This window comes from Bidens hawaiensis, unplaced genomic scaffold, assembly GCF_021521415.1.
Source record: "Bidens hawaiensis isolate Kalapana, Puna unplaced genomic scaffold, B.hawaiensis_p1.1 tig00008933_1, whole genome shotgun sequence".
NCBI lineage: Eukaryota > Viridiplantae > Streptophyta > Magnoliopsida > Asterales > Asteraceae > Bidens > Bidens hawaiensis.
The window spans coordinates 102,151-127,465 of NW_027491648.1; the positions used below are offsets into that span (position 1 = coordinate 102,151).

The following is a 25,315-nucleotide window of genomic DNA, read 5'->3' on the forward strand; positions in this document are numbered from 1 at the left end:
GAATTAATCGAAGACTCTAATTAGCAACATACCGTCTGAAATAAAAGATTTCGATTGAATAGTCACCGATGGCGAGGAGCATGTACTTCGACGGAGACGGAGATGAAACTGGAAAACTTGGTCGCCGGTGATTTTAGAGTTTAGGAATGAGGTTTGACAGATCTGAAACATTAGGAAAGAGGCACAATTGATTTAGGGTTTTGCAAACATTGATGAATCTAATTGTTTGGGTGATAACATCATATTCGGGTTGGATAAGGGATCCGAACCGGCGCTGTGAAAGGAGAATTGTGGGAGGCGGGAATTAGAGAGCGAGGATAGGCCAGATACAGGACACTTAGCAAAAACAAACTTTTATTTATTTAATAGTAGAGATTCAAACACAGTTTAATTGAAATTGAGATATTTAAACACTCGATTTGTAACTTTAAACTGCAATATGTTAATTGAATCAACTAGTATCATCTCGGTCTTCCGATCACTCTTCTCCTCCGCCACCATCCGCCGGTTTCTCATCAGACGAAGAGCTCTCGCTCAGGATTTTCCGGTGGTTGTGACATCAGCACGTTTATGTTGTACGATACTGGCGTTGTTTTGCCGGTCGTGGATTCCGGTGTCTGATGAGATTAGGTTCATTTTGCTCTTATAAATTATGTTGTTTGACCTAATTATTATTATTATCATTATTATTATTATTCTACTAATTGGAGTGAATTTTGTTATGGAAGGTTTAGGTTATGCGATTATTTATTGATTAGAGATCATAGATGATGCTAATTGCTATGAAGCTTTTTAGATGTTAATTAATTGACTTATGTTACTCATTTTATTGTGAGATATGACTGACTTACAAGTTTTGCTTATGTTTTATAGGATGTATGTATTGCAGTAGTTTTTCTAAGCACCATGTAATTACAAAATCGTACACCGAGGCTTATAGATCAGTTCTTAATTGAGAGGCATTTCATTATAGTTCAAGTGGCTGAGGTGCACGTTTACTTAATCCTCATTGTTGATCTTTGTTTGGAGAAAGTTTTGTTCATTAAGATATGCATTTCTCATTCATTTGCCACTTGACTATTTGATAACTTACTTGTTTGATTTTGGGATATATCATTTTTTTAAAAAGGTTTTCTTGTTCACTTTTTCAAATCTGCGGTTTGAACCTACTTTCTTCTCTTCAAGATTGTTATGAACTCTGCCTTGGAGCCATATCCTCTATAATAACAAATTTCTGGAATTGTAAATTAGTAGAATTTAGAACATGACAATTATAAAATTAAGTTAGGAATTAGCGAAATAGAGTATTTTTCAATCTCTCTTTCTTATCGATGAAATGAATAGTTTACGGTTTTCACCATTTCAGTATTTTCTAATCTCTAATTTACTTAATTTTCTATTTCCAGGGGCATCTTGATCGTCGTTCATGGACTGAACGAGCATAGGTTAGCGATCGCCTATTTCAACACTGAACTATTATGTGAACATATAGTAAAGTATAATCATATGCATAATTGGTCATGTGATGCATATTTACAGTGGGAGATTTTGCAAGGCAACTTAATTCACATAACTTTGGGGTATGTGCAATGGACTGGATAGGTAGGTATGTTGTGATATATTTTTCTTATCCGATCGCAACAATTTAAATAAAAATATAAATTTGTCTATCATGTAGGTCATGGAGGTAGTGATGGATTGCATGGATACGTGCCTTCACTTGATCATGTTGTAGCAGATACTGTAAGTCGACTTCTTCTTGCTATACCTTTATAATATGCATTATACATACACGTGTATGTATATTGTTTATACACATGTTTTGATTCATTTATCTTTCTGGTTGTTAGGGATCTTTATTGTAGAAGGTTAAGTCAGACCACCCGGGAACACCGTGCTTTCTTTATGGGCACTCGACAGGTGGAGCTGTGGTTTTAAAGTTTTGCTTATGAAGGTCAAAGTTTGACTTTAGTTTGACTTATGAAGGTCAAAGTTTGATCTTTATTGTAGAAGGTTAAGTCAGACCACCCGGGAACACCGTGCTTTCTTTATGGGCACTCGACAGGTGGAGCTGTGGTTTTAAAGTTTTGCTTATGAAGGTCAAAGTTTGACTTTAGTTTGACCAATTATGAATGAGACATTTGTTCATGTTAGATTGTTTATTAAATAAATGAAACATACTAACATGTTTAAAGGCCTATGAAATTTGGTCAACGGTCGACCCAGGACGTACACTTATTCACTCTTTTGGTCTGTTACTTCTCAGTATCTTTCAAAGTGTATGTTTTATTTTTATTCTTTTTTGTGTTTTCAGGTTTATAACAAATATAGTTTTGGTTCATTTACAGCCCTAAGAAAAATGATTCTGAAATCTGAATGATGAATTTCAGGTCGAGGCTTTCGATAAGAACCACTGGTGGGGAAAAATGGAGGAAATGAAGAGGGGAGGAGATACAGAACTGATAATAAAGCATTTCTTCAGTAGAAATGATCAACAAAATGTTTCTGATATGGGCATATCAGCTAGGGCTTTTATTGTAAGTGCCACATTTATTTTCTTCAAATGATCAACAAACTGTTACACCATTGATGTATTTATATTCTCTTTGTGGAAAGAAAGCCATGCATATAATAAAGGGAAGGCACTTGTGGTGAGCAAAGTCCCATTACCAAATTACCGAGCAGATCTTGATGATCGTCATGGTTCTGCACAAAAAAAGGTATAACAAGCTGGTTTTTGTTTGCATTTGGTATTTTGACTAATGCAAGATTACATGCTAGTCTTATTTATGAATTTATATCATGTTTTCTAGATACACATGCCTTCAGAAACTGAGAGAAGAGTTGAAAATCTGTTGGATAGTTCATCAGGGACACAAAAAGTTGGCAAATTTTCTGGTACATCCGCTCAGAGTGCTATACAGTTATCTCAAGAATCAGACAAGACGGCTGGCGTGTCGGTTCTGGAGACGGATAGTGCCAAGAAGGCACTTAGTGTTGAGCTAAAAGAAAGGCAGGATAAGCAGAAGGTACCTATATTGTAGAGGTGATAAGATGGTCAGACTGGGTGGGTCAGGTGACGGTTCAAAATGGGTTCAGGTTGATACGGGCCATTTCTAAGGCCTGTAAACGAACCGAATGTTCAATGAGCTTTTCGTGAACTGTTTAGTGGGAAGTTTGTTTATTTTATAAACAAACGGACAAGAACAACTTTTTTTCACATTATCTTTAACTGGTTTTAGCTCAGTTATGCTCTTTCATCTATGTTCAGTCATGTTTATTCATTTACGTTTGTGAACCACTCCTTTGTACTGTTAAGAAACAAACACAAACACACATGAGCTTAACGGACGAACATGGACAAGAAAAACATGTTCGTTTAATTTTTCGTGTTTGATCATTTGTTCAGTTGAAGTTAGATAAACATGCTCTGTTCGTGTTCATACGGTTCGTTTACAAGCGTACATTTCTTAATACGTTTCAAAACGAGTCAGGTCCAGTTGACCTGACTTGTAAACACTTATTATGTTTTTATTTTATTTTTCCTAAATAATCAATGCTCTTGTTAAAATTACAAAAACTATATTTTCACCAATAATAATTTGTGTACACAAATAACAATTAAGGAAACTAGACTTTGGAGATGAACACCCATCTGACCCATATTGTGATTTGACCCATCTGATTAGCCCATTCAGAATTTATCACTAATGCTATATTGTATCGTGTTCTCAACATTCTGGTCATGTTTAATAATTTACAACCTTGTAGGAATCTGATGCTGTTAAAGGCCATGTGTTCGTTCAGAGAGAAACTTCCTGCAAACAAAATGAAATCCGAGTTTTTAAAAGCTGTTGCTGCGAACCAGGTTCTTATAATCTTATCAACTTGTTGGCTTGCATTATTATATAAGAAAATTACAATCTATTGAAGTTGTTTATATTTTTGTAAATTACGATACAGGTATTAGTGGTTTCTGGAGAAACAGGGTGTGGCAAAACTACACAGCTTCCTCAGTTCATATTAGAGGAACAGATATCATCTTTACGTGGGTCCCACTGCAATATTATATGTACCCAACCCCGCCGTATATCTGCAATATTTGTTGCTGCTCGTATATCTAATGATACACAAGGGGTAAATCCGTAAAAAAACTTCCACCTTCATCACTCTCACACTCTCTTTGCCAAAGTCGTCTTCTCTCAAAATTGACTCCAAATCAAATCTCACACAGCACACTAAAACGCCGTCGTTTATTAATGGCGGTTGCCGTTGATAATCTCAACAACAAGCCTACGCCGCCGGTATCTTCAACTCTACAGTTCGCATTCGGTAATGTTCTCGTGTTCATTTTGTTGTTAATCGGAGTCCTTGCGTTCTCGATCCGTTTATTTTCGGTACGTTTTTACTGGATCTATATATCGGTTGATGCGTGTATGATAACTGATGTGTTTTGGTGTGGTTTTGTTGTTGCAGGTTATTAAGTATGAGAGTGTGATTCATGAATTCGATCCGTATTTCAATTACATAGTCACTCAGGTTTGATTCTATTCTAGCTTTTGTTGATTGATTTAGTTATAGTTAATTTATTAGGGATGATATTAACATGCTTGATGTTAGGGATGATATTTTGTTAGGTTATTGTTTCAGTTTAACAATTTAGGCCAGTAGTTTCATGTATTTCGATTGAGGCATACTATCAGTTACATGAGAATTTGAATTACACTGGATTTGAGTTATTGAGTATTCAATGGTGTGATGTTTGCATGCTTGATGTTAGGGATGCTATTTTTTAGGCTATTGTTTCAGTTCAGTAATTTAGGGCAGTAGTTTCATATATTGAGATTGCGGCTAATAGTATTTGTAGGTTATGTTCAAGGATGTGATATTTACATGCATGATGCTAGGGATGATATTTGTTAGTTTATTATTTAAGTTTGATAATCTAGGGCAGTACTTTCATATATTTGGATTGCTGCATGTCATTGTTGTTATTTGGTATGAGAGTGTTATTCATGAATTAGATCCGTATTTTAATTACAGAGTCGCTCAGGTCTGGAGTTTAGGTTTTGTAGACTGATTTGGTTAATTCATGTTTTGCCTGTTATGATTCACTACTTTGCTGCAATTTGAAGGATGTAATTTGTACATTCAGGATGTTAGAATTGATTTTTGTTAGGTTATTATTTCAGTTAAATCAGAATTTGAATCATACTTTAGTGCAGAGACAATAACTGTAGAACAAGAATAGACAGATTTGGTTAGGAATTCCTTGGAGGGGCTAATTGTAGGTTATGTTCATGACCACACTAGTTGAATTTTAAAGACAAAACATGGTCTATGACATATTTTGTCTTATAGTGCAAATGAGAGTAAATGGTGATGTGAAATTCATGTAGTTTAGTGGTTTTCTCTTTCTTTCATGTTTCTCATTTGGTACCTCTTGTAGCCACATAACTTGTGCATTTTTTTAAGGTTTTCCATGATTAAAAGCTTCTTCGTTAGGGTTTGTATAGAACCACAACTGTGACCATGATGTGAGTTTGGGGAAAATAAGTTTCTGAGGTTTCAAATTTCCAATCTGTGTGATCCTGGAAGTTATTTTGAAACATTTTGATGTAACTAGTGATTTGAAACATTGAAATGCGTTGTTCTTGTTCAGTTATTGATTTTATTAATCACCTTCCATGACTTTTGAATTTTCTTTACATACCCCTTGTATTTGTTTATATGATGCATGTTTCTATGTCATGTTCATGACTCTTTTTATCTTGCAGTTTCTTACAAAGAATGGGATATATGACTTCTGGAATTGGTTTGATGATCGTACTTGGTATGCGGATAGTTTTTTGTTTCCTTTTATGTTATTATGACTCGTTAAAGTAATTGACACAATGCCTTTTACCTATCCTAAGGTATCCTCTTGGACGAGTCATTGGTGGAACCGTTTACCCTGGGTTGACTTTGACGGCCAGAACAATATGGAAGTGCGTATTCAAGAACATATTTTGTTTTTAGTTATCAATATTACAGTTAATTTAGAAACAGTTCTTATATTCAGGGTGCTTCAATCCTTGAATATTCCCCTGTCTGTAGAAACTGTGTGTTACAGCCCCAGTATTCTCTGCCTTTGCTTCATGGGCAGCCTATTTTTTGACTAAGGTTTTTTTCTATATGACTGCTAGTTTGATTTTATGTAAAAATAATTGGTTCTGGATTCATTTTTGGTCTTAAATAGTACTGGAATCTCTCAATCATTGTCACTTTCTTTTATTCAGGAAGTTAAGGGAACGGGCGCTGGATTGACTGCTGCAGTTCTTCTTGCCATGGTAATCATATAACGGGTATTTGTAATTGTTTATTTGTTCCTTTTTATGATTTTTATGCGTTGATGTATGCTGTAAGCTCCATGTTATTGACTTGTATAGAAGTTTGAGACAGAATTCCCAGAATTTTCTGTTCCTTTCACCTTTTCTTTCTGGATGATAATCTTGTTTCTTTCCAACCCTACCCTTTTTTATACTTTTCTATTTAAAAAAAATCAGGTAGCAACTGACATAAGATGCAAGTCAATGACATATTGATCAGTATTCGTTTACCTTTATTACTAATTAAACATGTAAAATGTAGCCCAAAGTAGCATTGCATGATATTCTTTCCATGTAAGATGTAGCCCAAAGTAGCGTTGCTTGTTACTCTTTCCCTTGAGTTTGCTGAAGTGCATCTCCTTATCTCATACAATCATATACTTATTTCTTGAAACCCTTTTTCATCTATATCGAGTGTACAATAAACTAAAGGTTTGGTGGAGTGATATGAGTTCATTATTGACAAACTAAACTACTAAGTTATTTTGTTTCACATTTTCATACGCTTATGTAGAAATACAGGTAGACTTAGAAACATGATATAAAGTCGCAAGAGAAGTAAGATTATAAAGTCTTTGAAAATCCAGCAAAGCTATACTTAGAAACATGATGTTCAATTTAAGATTCAAAATAAGATGCAATGCTAGCTTTGTGCGTCTTATTGTATAATTTGGCAAGTTTAAATCACTAAGAGGAAATTTTCCATTATCGTTCGTTACACAGATTTTTGACTCGTTTTTTGTTGTATGTGATTTTGTTAATGACCCTTTATTTGTGTTTTATTCTAAATCCTACAGGTGCCATCCTACATATCTAGATCAGTGGCCGGGAACTATGACAATGAAGCTGTTGCTATCTTTGCTTTAATCTTTACCTTCTACCTCTATGTTAAGGTTGGTTATTAATACAATTATTCAACTTCACATTTTCCTCTGTAATGAAAAGATGAGTGTCAACTCTTTTAACACTTGGGTATTGCTCATGCTGCTTGAGTATAATTGGAACACAGTGATGCGTATGTTAAAGCTAATTCCTAACTTTATTTGCAGACTTTGAACACATGATCCCTCTTCTATGCAACATTAAATTCCATTGCATACTTCTACATGGTAGACTTAGAATTCTTTCTTTAAAAAAAATGATCTGCTTTTCAACTATCCTATTTTTTATTTTGCATATTTTCAGGTCTGCTCTTGGGGAGGGTACACTTTTATCATTAATCTCATACCAATGCATGTGCTTCTTTGCATTGTGGCCGGTCGCTATTCGTCTCGGTTATACATCGCCTATGCTCCGCTTGTAAGTATATGCTTATTTATTCTTATGCTTATGCTTATGTTTATAAATGCTTATGCTTATGTATTATTATGCTTATGCTTATGCTTATATAACCATAAGCATATATATAATTATAAGCATAAACATAATCTTATGCTTATTTATATAAGCATAAGCATAAGCATAAATATAATCTTATGCTTATGCTTATAATTATATATATGTTTATGCTTATATATTCTTATGCTTATGCTTATGTTTATATATGCTTATGCTTATGTTTATATATGTTTATGCTTATATATTCTTATGCTTATGCTTATGTTTATATATGCTTATGCTTATGTTTATATATGCTTATGCTATGCTTATACTTATGTTTATATATGCTTATGCTTATGTTTATATATGTTTATGCTTATATATGCTTATGCTTATGCTTATATATGCTTATGCTTATATATTCTTATGCTTATATATGCTTATGTTTATATATTCTTATGCTTATGCTTATGTTTATATATGATTATGCTTATATATTCTTATGCTTATGCTTATGTTTATGTTTATAGGGTGTGGTTAAAATAAGAAGTGGAGTTTATCTAAGAAGTGTAAGAAGTAATCTGGTGCGTTAGATATGTTGATCTGACGGTGGATATGGATAGTGTGTTTTTTGTTCGGTGTGTTTTATTTTAGTTGTGGTGTGTTTTTTGTTCGGTGTGTTTTAATAGATATAGTGGTGAAAACACACTTTCTACACTTCTTAGGATAAATCTACCTCTTATTTTAACCTTGCTCTATGTTTATATATGCTTATGCTTATGTTTATATATGCTTATGCTTATGTATTTTTATGCTTATGGTTATGTTTGTATATGCTTATGCTTATGTTTATATATGCTTATGCTTATGTATTGTTATGCTTATGCTTATGTTTATATATGCTTATGCTTATGCTTATGCTTATGCTTATGCTTATGCTTATGCTTATGCTTATGCTTATGCTTATGTTTATATATGTTTATGCTTATATATTCTTATGCTTATCTTTATGTTTATATATGCTTATGCGTATATATTCTTATGTTTATGTTTATATATGCTTATGCTTATATACTCTTATGCTTATGCTTATGTTTATATATGCTTATGTTAATATCAGGTCACACGAAATGGGATTGCCTGAACCGTCCTAGAAGTCAGCCACCTCCTCGACCAAAAGCTTGCTTGGCTACCACCGGTGAGAATTCAGATCCGATCGCCACTCCAGTTTATATATTTTTATGCTTATGCTTATGTTTATATATGCTTATGTATTATTATGCTTATGCTTATATAAGCATAAGCATAAGCATAATCTTATACTTATGCTTATGTTTAAATAAATTATGTTTATTTAAACATAAGCAAAAACATATATAAACATCAGCATACGCATAAAAATACATAAGCATAAACATATATAAAATAAGCATAAACATAAAAATACATAAGCATAAGCATATATGAACATAAGCATAAGCATAAAAATACATAAGCATAAGCATAAAAATATATAAGCATAAGCATATATAAACATAAGCATAAGCATAAAAATCCATAAGCATAAGCATATATAAACATAACCATAAGCATAAAAATACATAAGCATAAGCATTTATAAACATAAGCATAAGCATAAAAATACATAAGCATAAGCATATATAAACATAAGCATAAGCATAAAAATACATAAGCATAAGCATATATAAACATAAGCATAACCATAAAAATACATAAGCATAAGCATTTATAAAAATACATGAGCATAAGTATAAAAATACATGAGCATAAGCATATATAAACATAAGCATAAGCATAAAAATATATAAGCATAAGCATATATAAACATATGCATATGCATAAAAATACATAAGCATAAACATAAAAATACATAAGCATAAGCATATATGAACATAAGCATAAGCATAAAATTACATAAGCATAAGCATAAAAAAATACAAGCGTACGCATGAAAATACATAAGCATAAGCATAAAAATACATAAGCATAAGCATATATAAACATAAGCATAAGCATAAAAATACATAAGCATAAGCATTTATAAACATAAGCATAAGCATAAAAATACATAAGCATAAGCATATATAAACATAAGCATAAGCATAAGCATAAGCATAAAAATAAATAAGCATAAGCATAAAAATACATAAGCATATATAAACATAAGCATGAAAATACATAAGCATAAGTATATGTAAACATAAGCATAAGCATAAAAATAAATAAGCATAAACATATATAAACATAACCATAAGCATAAAAATACATAAGCATAAACATATATTAACATAAGCATAAGAATAAAAATACATTAGCATAAGCATATATAAAAATAAGCATAAGCATAAAAATACATAAGCATAAGCATATATAAACATAAGCATAAGCATAAAAATACATAAGCATATATAAACATAAGCATAAGTATAAAAATATATAAGCATAAACATAAGCATAAAAATATACATAAGCATAAGCATTTATAAACATGAGCATAAAAATACATAAGCATAAGCATTTATAACATAAGCATAAGCATATATAAACATAAGCATAAGCAAAAAAATACATAGCATAAGCTTATATTAACATAAGCATAAGCATATATGAACATAAGCATAAGCATAAAAATACATAAACATATATAAACATAAGCGTAAGCATAAAAATACATAGCATAAGCATATATAAACATAAGCATAAGCATAAGCATTTATAAACATAACCATAAGCATAAAAATAAATAAGCATAAGCATATATTAACATAAGCATAAGCATAAGCATAAGCATAAAATACATCAGCATAAGCATATATAAAAATAAGCATAAGCATAAGAATAAAAATACATAAGCATAAGCATATATAAACATAAGCATAAGCATAAAAATACATAAGCATAAGCATTTATAAACATAAGCATACGCATAAAAATACATAAGCATAAGTATATTTAAAAATAAGCATATATAAACATAAGAATAAGCATATATAAAAATAAGCATAAGCATATATAAACATAAGCATAATCATATATAAACATAAGCACAAGCATAACAATACATAAGCATAAATATAAAAATGTATAAGCATAAGCATAAGCTTAAAAATACATAATCATAAGCATTTATAAACATAAGCATAAGCATATATAAACATAAACATAAGCATAAAAATAAATAAGCATATATAAACATAAGAATAAGCATAAGCATAAAAATATATAAGCATAAGCATAAGTATATACAAACATAAGCATAAGCATAAGCATAAAAATACATAAGCATATATAAACATAAGAATAAGAATAAGCATATATAAACATAAGCATAAGCATAAAAATACATAAGCTTAAGCATATATAAACATAAGCATAAGCATAAAAATACATATGCATAAGCATATATAAACATAAGCATAAGCATAAAAATACATAAGCATAAGCATATATAAACATAAGCATAAGCATAAAAATACATAAGTATAAGCATATATAAACATAAGTTGTAAGGCCCCGTTCCCGGTGCCTCACTTTAGCGTCGGATTTATTCATAAACACAGTTCTACAAATCAGCGTTTATTAAAACTTTCGCGGAATATAAAATTTTAACCGTTTATTACAAAACATTTAATCTTTTCTTTAAAACCAACTTAAAACGTTATATTTAAAACATAATTTCTTCTTTCTTCAGATGCCAGCCACTCAATCCATGCCATGTGCAATCCTCATACTAGCTCTATAATCAGTTCACCTGCGTGCATACTAAAAGTCAGCTATGCTGAGTGAGTTCTAGTTAATCAGGCGACACACAATACATACGTATATCATACATACATTCATATCCGAAGATACATATCCATATTTAATTAGTTACCCTACTACCATACATACATACATATTTACGATCACTAACCTCAGACTACCGAGAGTACGTTCATAGTCCGCCGTCTATACCTGTACTCAAGGTCGTGAACACGTAAAAGGTCCACAGTCCTTACCTTTGTTCACCAATTATGGTACGTGCAAGGTCCAAAGTCCTTCCCTGTACCATCCTATATTGACAACACGTACAAGGTCCTCAGTCTTTCCCTTTGTTGCAACCTAAACCATAGCACGTACGAAGTCCGCAATCCTCCCCTATGCTACCACAACACAAATATAGCACGTATAAGGTCCACAGTCCTTTCCTGTGCTGACGCCTATCTACAATACGTATACGGTCCGCAGTCCTTATCTACGTTGACGTCTATACCTATAACACGTATAAGGCCCACTGTCCCTATCTACGTTTACATCTATCATCTATATCACGTATAAGGCCCACAGTCCTTAACTACGCCATCACCCGCCAAGTCTATGTCCAACAGAAGTTAGAGGGATTCGCCATCCTAACTTGCTACGTCGGACGTAGAACTCCCATACCAATCCTGTACCTGCATACACATACTCCACATATACAATTTATAGCATAAGAACACTCTAGGCGTTCTTTACATCATTCTTTTAACAACCATACCCCTTGTCGATACATGCAATATCTGAAGATCGTTCACGCCCCGACAAGTGTTCATTTGTAATGTTCATGCGTCTTCCATATATAATATTTATACCTTTATTTATAACCTGACAGTACGCGCAATATCCGAAGATCGTTCGCGTACCGACAAGCAATCATTCATATCTATCACATATATCACATATGGCATACAATTATCACTTAGGATAAATGTATTAACAAACACATCGAGTATGCACACAACCCCGAAAAACATAACAAGGAATGGGGCTAGAAACTCACTTGGATCCTGTTTCTTTCTTAGTTAATAGTTAATCCTTTCTTTAGTTGAGCTCTGCTAACAGTATATAAGTTACACGTATCAATACTCGTCTGATCTAATCTAGTGGCCTAGTATTAGCTTACTTCTACTTAGCATTATTACGGTTTTTCCTTTATTTTAACATTCATGTATTTTATCTCCTTAGGTCCTTACGATGCATGCCATCAAGTGTATACACGTATATGTATACATTTACAAGTCGCCAGGTATCCGTGTCTCAATATAAGCGAACTTGTATATATAAGCGAACTTGTTATCAGGCGAACTTATATGTGGCGAACTTAACCAACAAGCGAACTTAACGTGCATCAGCTACTGGTTTGATTTTAACAACATTCAAACCTTGATATGATGTTAACCATTCCCGTAAACGTTCCCACATCCATTTCCGGATAAGTCTTAACCCGGGGAACCATAAAGTTTGGACCTTTAGGCTGTTCAATACTAGATCTAAAGTTTATTTTAAGCGAGCCGTTCATAACCATGAGTTCGTTAAGTCCATTTTAATCTTCAAGTTTGCAACTTTACGATTTGTCTAGACCCGATCTATCATCCTACCGATTTTCATGTAAATCCGTTCATGAAAAGTAAACATTTTTAACAAAAACGTACCTTTTGAGGTTTTTGTTTGAAATCACTCGAGATGCTCAAAACCATATCAAACGAACTCGGATTTGAGTGATTCAAGCGGCCACAGAATACTCTCGCCCCGATCTACAAACCCATCAGCTCACCTTTGCCGGAACCCGCCGCTACAGTCGTCAGAATAGTGTAACAGTGGACGGAAATCTTCATTTTGAGCTGCTACGGTTTTGCTGATAAAAACCGTATTAATTCTCTACTAACTCAAGCAAACTTTTCTATTATAAACAAATAATATATTAAATATTATTTTTAGAAATTTCGGGATGTTACATAAGCATAAGCATATATAAACATAAGCATATATAAACGTAAGCATAAACATAAGAATATACAAGCATAAGCATATATAAACATAAGCATAAGCATTATATACATGTTTATGCTTACTTATATGCTTATGTTTATATGTGCTTATGATTATATATTCTTATGCTTATATATGCTTATGTTCATGTTTGATTGTTTGTTTGGATAAAGTTAAACAAGCTTTGTTTGGTTCATTTACAAGTTCTCTCTGATTTTATTTTCAGGTTCAAGACCTGAGTTTAACAGGTGCCAAGTCTTTTATTAGTTGATGAAATCCATGAAAGAGGAATGAACGAGGACTTTCTTTTAATTATTTTGCGGGATCTTCTTCCTAAACGTCCCGATTTGCGATTATTATTAGTGACTACTACAATTAAAGCCGACTTGTTCTCCAAATACTTTGAAAACGCCTCGACTATTCATATCTCGGTACTAATATTGTCATGTGAAATATACTTAACCTTTGTTATTTGGTAAATTGCAATCAAACTATTATATTTATATTACCAGGGTTTGACTTTTCCTGTGCAAGAGATGTTTCTTGAAGATGTGCTCGGGAAGACTCGCTATGCAATATAATCCGAGGCTGATAATTTTCAGGGTTATTCAAGGAGGAAGAGGAGATAACAGGAAACTAAAAAATTGACCCCATAACTGACAAATTTAAGGTATTATATATATATATATTGTAACATCCTGTTTTCTGATTTCGGTTAATAAACGAAATATGAGTTATTATGAGTCGGGCTAGCGTTGGGTAAATGGATATGGGTTATGGACTTGGGTTATAAAAGAAGGAAAAAGACCATGGGCTTAAGCCCCTGATCCCTAAATATATAAACCATAATCACCATTTATTTCCTCATTTACACATATCTCTTACACCACCTAAAACACACACTTAAGCTCTCTCTCTAGTCTCTCTCTCTCTCTAGCCGAAATCACCAAGGAAACCGATTCCGATCCAAGGTAATGATAGTATGTTATTGTATGAGCTTTAAACCGTTAGATTTAAACACGAAACGACGAGCCGACACCGTTAAACCGTTTACGTCACGAGATCCGGGTGGAACCGGGTATAAACCGAACCTAAGACGAGCTTAGGGATCACCCTAGCTTAGATCTGGATCGAACGGGACGAAAAACGGTGAAAAACGAGTTAAAACTCGTTTTTCCGGCGACAACGTCGGAAAGGCGGCGCCGGAAAAGGGGAATACGAGGTAAGAATGTCAGGGAATGTTCTGACATTCTCTGACCTAACCCTAGTTCGCTAATGGAAACCTAATGAATTAAAATGCATTTCGTCAGCTGATTCGCTAAGGAAATATTAACGAACTAGCTGTAGTTCGTATCCAATTCGTTAAGGGAATAAGATAACGAATTACCCTTGATTCGTTACAGTCATTCGTTAACAGTGATAACGAATTAGAAGGACTGGTTCGCTACTTGGACTGGTTCGCTGCATGGACTGATTCGTTAAGGGTCTAATTCGCTACAGGGACCAGTTCGCTAAAATAACCAATTCGTTAAAGAACCAAGTAACGAACTAGAAATCTTATGAAATGACAGAACAGTCTCTGGACTTATAAAAGAATGGTTTAATTACAAAGAAGCCCTTGGACTTTTTAAGTTAGTAAATTTAGTGATGATTCAAAATTCTAATGGAAAATGTGTTAGCTCGACCCCAGCCAGGGGCTCTGCCCCTTGGACCCTACTAGGGGCTGCCGCCCTAGACCCCGCTGCCAGGGGCGCTGCCCCTGTACCCCCGTTATTTGAGGGTTATAATTGGACTAGAAATACGATATGGATAGTAATAGTAATTAATACGCGTAATTGTTATACAGTTAGTCGTGCACGGCTAAAGAGGGGAATAACTGTAAACGGTGAACGCAACCGCACTGAGGTGAGTTTCTAGCCCCACTTCCTTGTTATGTTTTCGTGGCTGTGTGCATACTCTATGTGATAGTTAATACACTTACCTTAAGTGGTAGGTGTATGCCTTATATGATTTATGTATGATGGTTGCTTGACGGTGTGAACGATTTTCGGATATTGCATGTACCGTTAGGTGGTAGATAAAGATATGATTGATATGTATGATGTAAGATATGATGTATGTATGAATATATATGATGTATGTATAATGTATGTATGATATGTTGATGGTATATGAACACTCTTTGGAGATTGCACGTATTGTCAAGGAAAGTATGTAAGAACAGGTATGGTACGCCTGCATGAAACAAAGGGACCAGACCCTAATAATATCTGTGATGATAGGGACCGGACCCTAATAATATCTGTGATGTTTGGGACCAGACCCTTTATAATATCTGTGATGTTAGGGACCAGACTCTTATAATATCTGTGAGGTTATAGGGCGGGAGGCTCTTTAAATAGGAATGGATAGTTATATATGAAGAGTAAGTATGATTAATGTACACCCCTTCGGGCACGTGTGCAAGTATGAGAACAGATTGTATGTTGTATGATTAACTAGAACTCACTCAGCGTAGCTGACTTTTATTATGCACGCATGTAAGTAGATTGAGGCAGCTTGCATAAGAGAAAGCTCATGGCATGAACTTGAAGAAGCTGGCATCTCAAGAAATGTTATTTTAAAGACAATGTTTTATGTTTTATGTTTAAGACGAGAAAGGATGGTTATGTAACATAATGGTTTGAATGTTTTAATATTCCGCGAATGTTTTTATTAACTCTGATATTTATGAACTGTGTTTATGAGTAAATCCAACACCAAAGTAGGGCTACCGGTAACGGGGCCTTATATATATATATATATATATATATATATATATATATATATAGGATCGGGTTCATTTAAGAAGTTTTCTTAGTGCGAGAAGTGCGAGAAGTGATGACAACCAATCATATTTTTTCTTTTTATTTTACATTTAAATTATAAATAAGGGCACATTGGTAATCTATCTTAAATTTATATATGGTAACTATTAATTGTTGGAGTTTCAATTATTTTTTATTACTTTGTTTAGTTATATTCTGTTTATCTCAGATCAACTAAACAAGAACACAAAAACATCCACGTTCACAGTCCCAATTTTCTAGCACTACCATCGTTATTTCGATATACAGTGGAAGATTAGTATAAAATGAAAGATGTCTAATTCGGTATTGATTTCAGCACTAGTCGATTATGCCTAATCTTTTTATGCCCTAATTCAAGATCGTAATCTTATTTTATCCCTAATTCAAGCTCGGATTTGCCTAATTGAGTATGCCCTACTTTTATCAGGCTAATGATACATCGAATCAATCTCAGCAAAATCAAGTTTAATTCAATTCCTTTACATCAATTTCAGTTTTGTAAACATTCGTTTTTGGCTCAATAGGTTGATTATGTTCACATGTATAACAATCTGGTTATTATTGCATTACCATTAATTTGATTTTTATTCAAGATTATAATTTAAAAAGACATTTAATGTGAATTCTTTTTACTTTTCTTTTTGATTTGTATTGAATTTCCCATTGATTTCTATTCAAATTTTTAAGTTTGATAATACCGAAATCAAGATTCATAGATTCGTTAAAGTTATTATTACCCAATTCCATATAGTCGCAACTTCAATTTCATGGTAATTCAAGCGGGATATTAAGTTTCACCTTATATTTTTATGTCTAATATTGTGTAGTTTATTGTAGTTTTTTATTCCATTGTCATGTTTATTCTATATTTACACCATTGATGTTATTTTCATATTAAATATTGTAGGAAGTTAGTTATGTTGTGTAGGATATATATATATACACACACACACGTTGTCTATGTGTTTCTATTATATTCTGTTAACTAATATAGTTAGTTGTATTGTTTATGAAATTAATCTATAGTTGGTTAGAATTTTTTGTTCAGTATGCATGTTCTTTATGACTTTCAACCATGTTAATTAAGTAGCTATGTAACTGGTTATTGTATCTCATGTAGGATATATTTAACATATATTATGCTTGTAATAAGTTCTGTTATACATAACACTTGTATATACAAGAATTGTTTCTTTTATCTTAGCGTGTATTTGGTATGTTATTTTGAGTAAGTAGTTTTATTATTCATGAGAATAAATATTTATTTGTGTCGTATGTTTTCAACAGATGCAAGCATGAATCTAGTAAATTGTGTATGTATTTTTGTTTATTGTGTATGATGTGCATCTAGGACTTTTGACCATGTTAACTAAGATGCAGTTTATGGCTTATTGTATGTTGTGTAGGATTTGCGAAAGTTCAAGGACAAAGTATATTAGAAGATACCGAATGAACAAGCATATAACAAGTCAAATGTTATTCTAGATTTGTTTTCACCCTAAACAAGAAACAATCACAGTTGTTGCACCAAAAGGAATACAATGTAGAGGTTTTCGGTGCATGTCGTCGCATGATTGGCCTGGCGAAAAAGCTACAGAGAGAAGCAAGAAATCAAAAACGTTTTATCAAACATGCAATCAATATACAAATGATCATTACACTCGCAAATGCAAGAAAAAAGGAAAGAGACGAAACTGATTATCCATCAGAATAATTATAGTTTTAACTTTTCATACTTATGACATTAACTTACTATCAACTGTTTTTTGGGTTTTTGTTTGTGTGTGCATATGCCTTTTTGTTTTGAGTATTATTTGTTTCTAAATATATGACATTTATGCCATACCATCATATTATGTAGTATTTTTCAATTATACTTGAATTCATTGATTTCATATTGTATAATCGTATATAAATCAAATAAAAAACAGAGAAAACAGTGTTAAAGTTAATGGTCAAACTTTGTAGGTGTAAGACCAAATTGCAGTAAGAATTATTTTGTAAAGTGAATAATTTGGGTACTATTAAGTTAGGATAAAATGCAGAAGTATGTATTTCAGCTGAAAATTACCCAGGTGAATTGTAGGATATCTTACACATAAAAAAAATATACCCTACATAGTCTAACACAGATTATAGGTGCAATTAGGTAGTAAATATTGTTGCAGTGCAGGAACAATTTGTTGCAGTGTAGGAAAATATGTTACGGGAAATGAACCTACCCTACCAGAATGCATTATTTTGATGCATTAATAAACACAATACGTAGACACAAACTTTGCAGTAATAGTATGAATCCATCGCATTAGAAAAATAACTTTCAAACAAAATATAAAGTGCACACTTTATCAAAGTTCTATAAACAGGCCATAAACAATTGACTATGTAGTTTAACATAAACAAAAAGATGATTTAAATATACCGGGAATAAAAAATAATATCAAAATGTTCTTAGTCTCATTCTTTTTTTATCGCCTTTCACCATGAATAAAATCGTGTTTCTAACCAAAACCTCCCCCTCTCTAGTTTGGCATGCTTTCAAATACCAAATGTCTTCAAATCTGTTTTTAAGGCAAAACAAAACAAATTAATTCACTATACAACTTTAATTCAACAACCTACACATAAAGACGACATAGTAACTCAACTGAACACAAATGTATTTTTGCCTATATTTTTAAAAACACAATTTAACTATATCAACATACCACTTACACAAATTACTGTCCACTTCAACAATAGTACAAAATAACCCACATCTTTAGAAGACCACAAAAACAATTTCTAATATTCCCTACATAGATAATAATGACCTAAACCAAAGAAGAGTCAGATTATTCATATGTTTAGATTACATAACAAAAGAACATATTTTCCTACACAAATTAGAACAATTAGGAATCTATAAAACACCTACACAGAGCATCATAGGCAACTAACAAATTATTATTCTACACAGCCAACTGTAATATGCATACATAATACCGACACAGGAAACTGTAATGTATAACCAATTTTCATCTATAAACGTATGTCGGTACGTATGTACCTACATACGTACGCCGTACACTTCATGAATGCATACTCATCATCAGCAACAACCTAATCATCCTATGCATCATTCAATTCAATCAGCCACTTAAAACACTAGCCTTTTCATATCACGCTTTCGCCTATTCAAAAAGGGCTTCAAATTTTGAAAAATAAATCAACTTTAAAAATTTAACCTAAATTTAATGACCATTTTTTTTACAATTGCATGTTAAATTCAGCTTCAATGACAAGATGATTGATTCCCACGAAGCGATATTAATGGCGAACAGTTATGTATGTACGCGAAGCGTACATGCATGACTGTTCGTATGTAGGTACATAGGTCTGTATGTTCATTTGATGTTCGCATGTAGGTACTTATGCACACATGAATGTTCGTATGTAGGTGCGTATGTGAGTATTTAATGTACATGGTATGAACGTGGATACGTAGGCTTGTAGGTGCGTACGGACATAGGGATGTCCGTACAAAACAAAAAAAAATTAATAAAAAAATTAACTGTTTAACATACATTACAAACACTAAATTTCAACATATAAATCAACTTACTATGACCTGCAGAGCACAATCAATGTTTAAATGCTTGGTGTAAGAACCAACAAACACACAATATAATGCCATGTATAGTCTTACACAGAATGCAAACCGTGTGTATGGGTTGAAATAAATACAACACTCCCAAATATTGTATTAATACTAACTACACAAAAACACACACACACACACACACACACAGATGTTTTGACTTTGTAAAATGAACTAAAACATGACATCCAAAGGAAAGAGTAGAGAATTACTCAACTGCGAAGCATAAACAACACTTATTGCTATCAAAATAGAGGCTTGACCAACTACGCCAACACCTACTACTCAAATAATACCTACACAATCTAACAGTACGTGTACCCTTTGTCTAACCATGATTTAATACTAACCCATACAATAAGATGTATAGACCATGAATATAAACAAAATACATGACCTATAAATAATACTAAAGCGTCAACTAGTTACATTACACCACATGCATGTTCTTCAAAAATTAAGCAACCACAACATACATTACTTACAACACATACATATTTTCAAACTTTTAAAAACAACACATGAACCTACTTACAATCATGTTTTCACTTTGTATTTTATCAAAAATAAAGCTAGCTTCAAGAAACACAAGATAATTATACCGTTTTTATGTGTAGGGTGCTATGATGAATTACAACTAAATTAGATCAATGTGTATGCGATATTTACTTTATATGCTACATTTATTCAAGAAAACAACACAATTTATTCAACATACCTTTAATTTCTTGTGTAGGGTTCGGTGGTCGAAATAACCCCAATTAAGCTTCATAATCCAGTTTGTACACAACAAAGATGAATGATTGCTTCTTATAAACAGCTAAAGGAAATCAATCGATTTTAAACTCCTCAATTTGGGGTAACAATTTCATATGGGAAGAGGATTTCACACCGAGTAGTTATGTCGATCAGTTTTGGAGTGAAAGCAGGATGGTCAGCCGTTTCATATTATAAGCTACACAAAACTGACTTTTTTACCCTTTTTAGCATAAAGTATCTGCTCAAATGTTCAAATTATTTACAAAAATGCCATCGTGTAACATAAACCATTGATTTGTGTAATGAATGGTTGAGATTCACTTCTCGCACTTCTCGCTATTATATTACTTCTCGCATGAACCATCCCCTATATATATATATATATATATATATATATATATTATCTTATTAGTGTTAAGACTGATATCAAGCTAATTTTGGTGTTGTAGGATGCTGACATCAGCTCAGTATACAAAGACTATAGTGCAAGTACCAGACAGTCACTTGAAGCTTGGTCGGTTCACAAACAGACTTGGGCCTTGTATGTGTTATGCAAATACATGCGTTTATACTTTATAGTTAGATACACATATTGATGTATGCATATATATAGACACATATGAGTTCATTTTATTGAAGCTTTTGTTTTTCCAAAACTTTTATACATGTAGAAGCAACTATTGAGTATATCGAAGGTCCAGGGGCAATACTGGTATTTCTTACAGGATGGGATGAAATTTCAAAGCTGTTTGACAGTGTCAAAACCAACAATTTTATTGGCGATCCTACAAAATTTCTTGTTCTTCCTTTTCATGGTTCAATGCCTACTATCAACCAACGTGAAATCTTTGACCGACCTCCTTCTGCATGAGGTTTGACTTTCCTACTATTATGATTATTTTATAAATTTTTTTTATTTAAACTATTGTTCACTCACTTAAAATATCTTTTTTTTATAGGAAAATTGTTTTGGCGACTAACATTGCTGAGAGTAGCATAACCATAGATGATATGGTTTATGTGATCGATTGCGGGAAAGCAAAAGAGACTAGTTATGATGCTTAAACAAACTCGCATGTATGCTAGCTACCATCATGGATATCAATAGCTTCAGCACATCAGGTATCTACCTATAAACGAACCGAGCGGACAGGAACGAAAGTTCACGTCTTGTTCGTTCATTAAAATTTGCTTATGTTGGTTTGTTTATGCTCGTTAGCTTGCGTTTGTTTAAGTTGGTTTGTAGATATATTTATTTTAATTTATTAGGCCTGTTATATTTTAGTCTAGTTTAATGAAATAAAAATATCACTCGAAATTTTGTTTAATTATATTAATTGTTTACTCTCAAACGATTTTTGTTCTCGTTTACTTACAATTGGTGTTTGCTTAGTTGTATTCTTTCATCTAGGTTCGTTTGTTTACTTATAATTGGTGTTTGCTTTCATAAGCGAAAATAAACGGGTCGAGATTGTCACTCTTGTTTCTCATGTTATTATCTGGTGGTATTGACAGAGAAGGTGTCGTGCGGGGCGAGTACAACCTGGAATATATATATTATATCCAAGAATGGTTCATGATGCAATGCTTCAATATGAGTCACTTGAAATTCTTAGAACACCTTTGCAAGAACCGTGCTTACAGATCAAAAGCTTGCAACTTGGAGCCATTGCGTCCTTCTTGTCCAAAGCACTTCAGCCCCCAGATGCACTCTCACTTCAAAATGCTGTTGAACTTCTCAAAACCATTGGAGCTCTAGATGATGCAGAAGAGCTCACTCCACTTGGTATGATGTTCAATATTTGTCATGTTCATTTGTCACCACTAGTGGTGGTAGATTCATCGGGTTGGGTAACAGGTCAAACTGGTAAAATCTGATGTCTAGTTGGGTTGACCCGGAACACTTTTTTGCTTAAACTTTCTATTTATGTACATTATTTCTAATAAAATTACAGATTTACAGGTGTTGTGTGTCGTTAGTCGTCCTTTTTTTTAATAAAATGATAAGAAAGTTTTGTAGAAGGGGGGGGGGGGGAGCTAATCGTGTCGGGCTTGGGTTGATGATTTGGTTTCTTCTAAGGGTGCCGAGTGTGCATGAGTTGATTTGGGTCCGTTTTGGGCTTTTGGTTATTTTGGTTGTGTCAGTTGTGCTATAAATTTTTGGGTAAAAAATTGGACCACAATAATGAATTTGGACTTTTGGTTTTGTCGTTTTGTTTTGTTTTTGGTATATGCAAAACTGAAACTGAACCAGAAATTTAGTTTTTGAAAAAAACTCAAAACCAAACCATCGGTTTAGTGTTGGGTTACACTAGGTTATTTCAGTTTGGTTATGTCGGTTATGTCGGTTATACTCACTTACCGGGTAAAGGTAGTTTGTTTTGGTGTCATGCACATAATAACATCTGGCCTTAACAATCTAAAAATCTACCCGTTCCAGTAGTCTCTTTTATGAGCAATTTTTTATTAACCTTTTTTACTTTTTAAAGATAAAAAACAACCCAATTTTGACCCATTTCTAGTAAATGTGTCGAAATTGCTTCACCAAGGTATTTGGTTTATTAATTAAAAAATTTATATACATGAACATGACGCCATTTGTGCACTCTGCAAGTGGAGCAAATATCGGGAAAATGCTTCTTATGGGTTCGATTTTCCAATGCGTTAATCCCGCATTAACAATCGCCGCCACACTTGCATCTCGCAACCCTTTTGTTCTTCCAATTAACCGGAAAGAGGAGGCTGATGAAGCAAAAAGATTCTTTGCTGGTGATTCATGCAGGTCAGAATCTTCTAGAACCATCTGATCATACAAGTCCTTATCATTCTAGAACATTTGGTTTCATTTTGTGTTTTCTGCGGTTTATGCAATAACCACATTGCCCTTCTTAAAGCATTTGAAGGGTGAAAAGATAACTAATATGTAATCTTTAAATAACTAATATCCCACATTGCCCTTCTTTGTGATTCTTTATTATTTAAATGACAATCTTTATTATTCTTTAAGAATAACTAATATGTTTATATATGCTTATGCTTATATATATATATGCTTATGCTTATGTTTATATATGCTTATTGGATGGTTAAGATGATCATTCTCTCATTTTAGTTTTATTGGCCACACATATTATCATTTTTTCATTTTCAACTTCCATTTTTTCATTTTAAAATTTTCGCTTTCTCTTTCACTAAACGGGGCTAGCAACGACTTATGCGGTTTTGGTTTTCCATTGGCGTGACTAGTTGTGATCCGTGGAATTATTAAGCAGGTGAATCTCTCATTCTACCATCAATATAGTGAAAAAAATATTAATCATCGCGTTCTTATAAAAATTCTAATTTACATGATACACATGTGTACTGTAACTCGCAACTGTTAAAAATAATAAATAAATTAAGAGTTAGTTGAATTTATTATTTTATATTGGGCCTAAAAGGGGATTGTTGGATGGTTAAGATGATCATTCTCTCATTTTAGTTTTGTTGGCCACGCATGTTATCATTTTTTCATTTTCAACTTCCATTTTTTCATTTCAAAATTTTCGTTTTCTCTTTCACTAAACGGGGCTAGCAACGACTTATGTGATTTTGGTTTTTCATTCGCGTGACTAGTTGTGAACCGTGGAATGATTAAGTAGTTGAATCTCTCATTTATACTCAATATAGTCAAAAAAATATCAATCATCGTGTTATTATAAAAATTCTAATTTACATGATACACATGTGTACTATAACTCGCAACTGTTAAAACATAATAAATAAATTAAGAGTTAGTTGAATTTATTATTTTATATTAGGCCTAAAAGGGGCATGTTGGATGATTAAGATGACCATTCTCTCATTTTAGTTTTGTTGGCCACACATGTTACAATTTTTTCATTTTCAACTTCCATTTTTTCATTTTAAAATTTTCGCTTTCTCTTTCATTAAACGAGGCTAGCAACGACTTATGCGATTTTGGTTTTTCATTGGCGTGACTAGTTGTGAACTGTGGAATGATTAAGTAGTTGAATCTCTCATTTATACTCAATATAGTCAAAAAAAATATCAATTATCTCGTTTATATAAAAATTCTAATTTACATGATACACATGTGTACTATAACTCGCAACTGTTAAAAAATAATAAATAATAAATAATAAATAAATTAAGAGTTAGTTGAATTTGTTATTTTATATTGGGCCTAAAAGGGGTATGTTGGATGGTTAAGATGATCATTCTCTCATTTTAGTTTTGTTGGCCACACATGTTACCATTTTTTCATTTTCAACTTCCATTTTTTCATTTTAAAATTTTCGCTTTCTCTTTCACTAAACGGGGCTAGCAACGACTTATGCGATTTTGGTTTTTCATTGGCGTGACTAGTTGTGAACCGTGGAATGATTAAGCAGTTAAATCTTTCATTCTACCCTCAATATAGTGAAAAAAAATACCAATCATCGCGTTTTTATAAATATTCTAATTTGCATGATACACATGTGTACTATAACTCGCAACTGTTAAAAAATAATAATTAATAAATAAATTAAGAGTTAGTTGAATTTATTATTTTATATTGGGCCTAATAG

The 25,315-nt window shown here is 32.7% G+C and overlaps 1 protein-coding gene and 1 pseudogene across 1 annotated transcript; both read left to right on the forward strand.

Moving 5' to 3' along the window:
• The first annotated feature begins 462 nt into the window (after positions 1-462).
• Positions 463-7,637, forward strand: LOC143530361 (DExH-box ATP-dependent RNA helicase DExH1-like). Its single transcript, XM_077025913.1, has 17 exons — positions 463-630; positions 1,407-1,445; positions 1,540-1,602; positions 1,679-1,743; positions 1,851-1,920; positions 2,391-2,537; positions 2,814-3,029; positions 3,772-3,868; positions 3,964-4,397; positions 4,477-4,539; positions 5,778-5,833; positions 5,916-5,987; positions 6,062-6,162; positions 6,279-6,329; positions 7,166-7,261; positions 7,418-7,477; positions 7,554-7,637. The coding sequence occupies exons 5-9, from the start codon at positions 1,906-1,908 to the stop codon at positions 4,122-4,124; spliced, it is 636 nt and encodes a 211-aa protein (XP_076882028.1). The 5' UTR covers positions 463-630; positions 1,407-1,445; positions 1,540-1,602; positions 1,679-1,743; positions 1,851-1,905; the 3' UTR covers positions 4,125-4,397; positions 4,477-4,539; positions 5,778-5,833; positions 5,916-5,987; positions 6,062-6,162; positions 6,279-6,329; positions 7,166-7,261; positions 7,418-7,477; positions 7,554-7,637.
• LOC143530354 (DExH-box ATP-dependent RNA helicase DExH1-like) lies at positions 4,260-23,664 on the forward strand (annotated as a pseudogene).
• Positions 23,665-25,315: the final 1,651 nt, after the last annotated feature.

Coding starts and splice junctions, on each gene's coding strand:
- LOC143530361 (XM_077025913.1), top strand. Junction 3,030..3,771: donor AAAGGCAGGATAAGCAGAAG/GTACCTATATTG, acceptor ACAACCTTGTAG/GAATCTGATGCTGTTAAAGG. Junction 3,869..3,963: donor AAGCTGTTGCTGCGAACCAG/GTTCTTATAATC, acceptor ATTACGATACAG/GTATTAGTGGTTTCTGGAGA.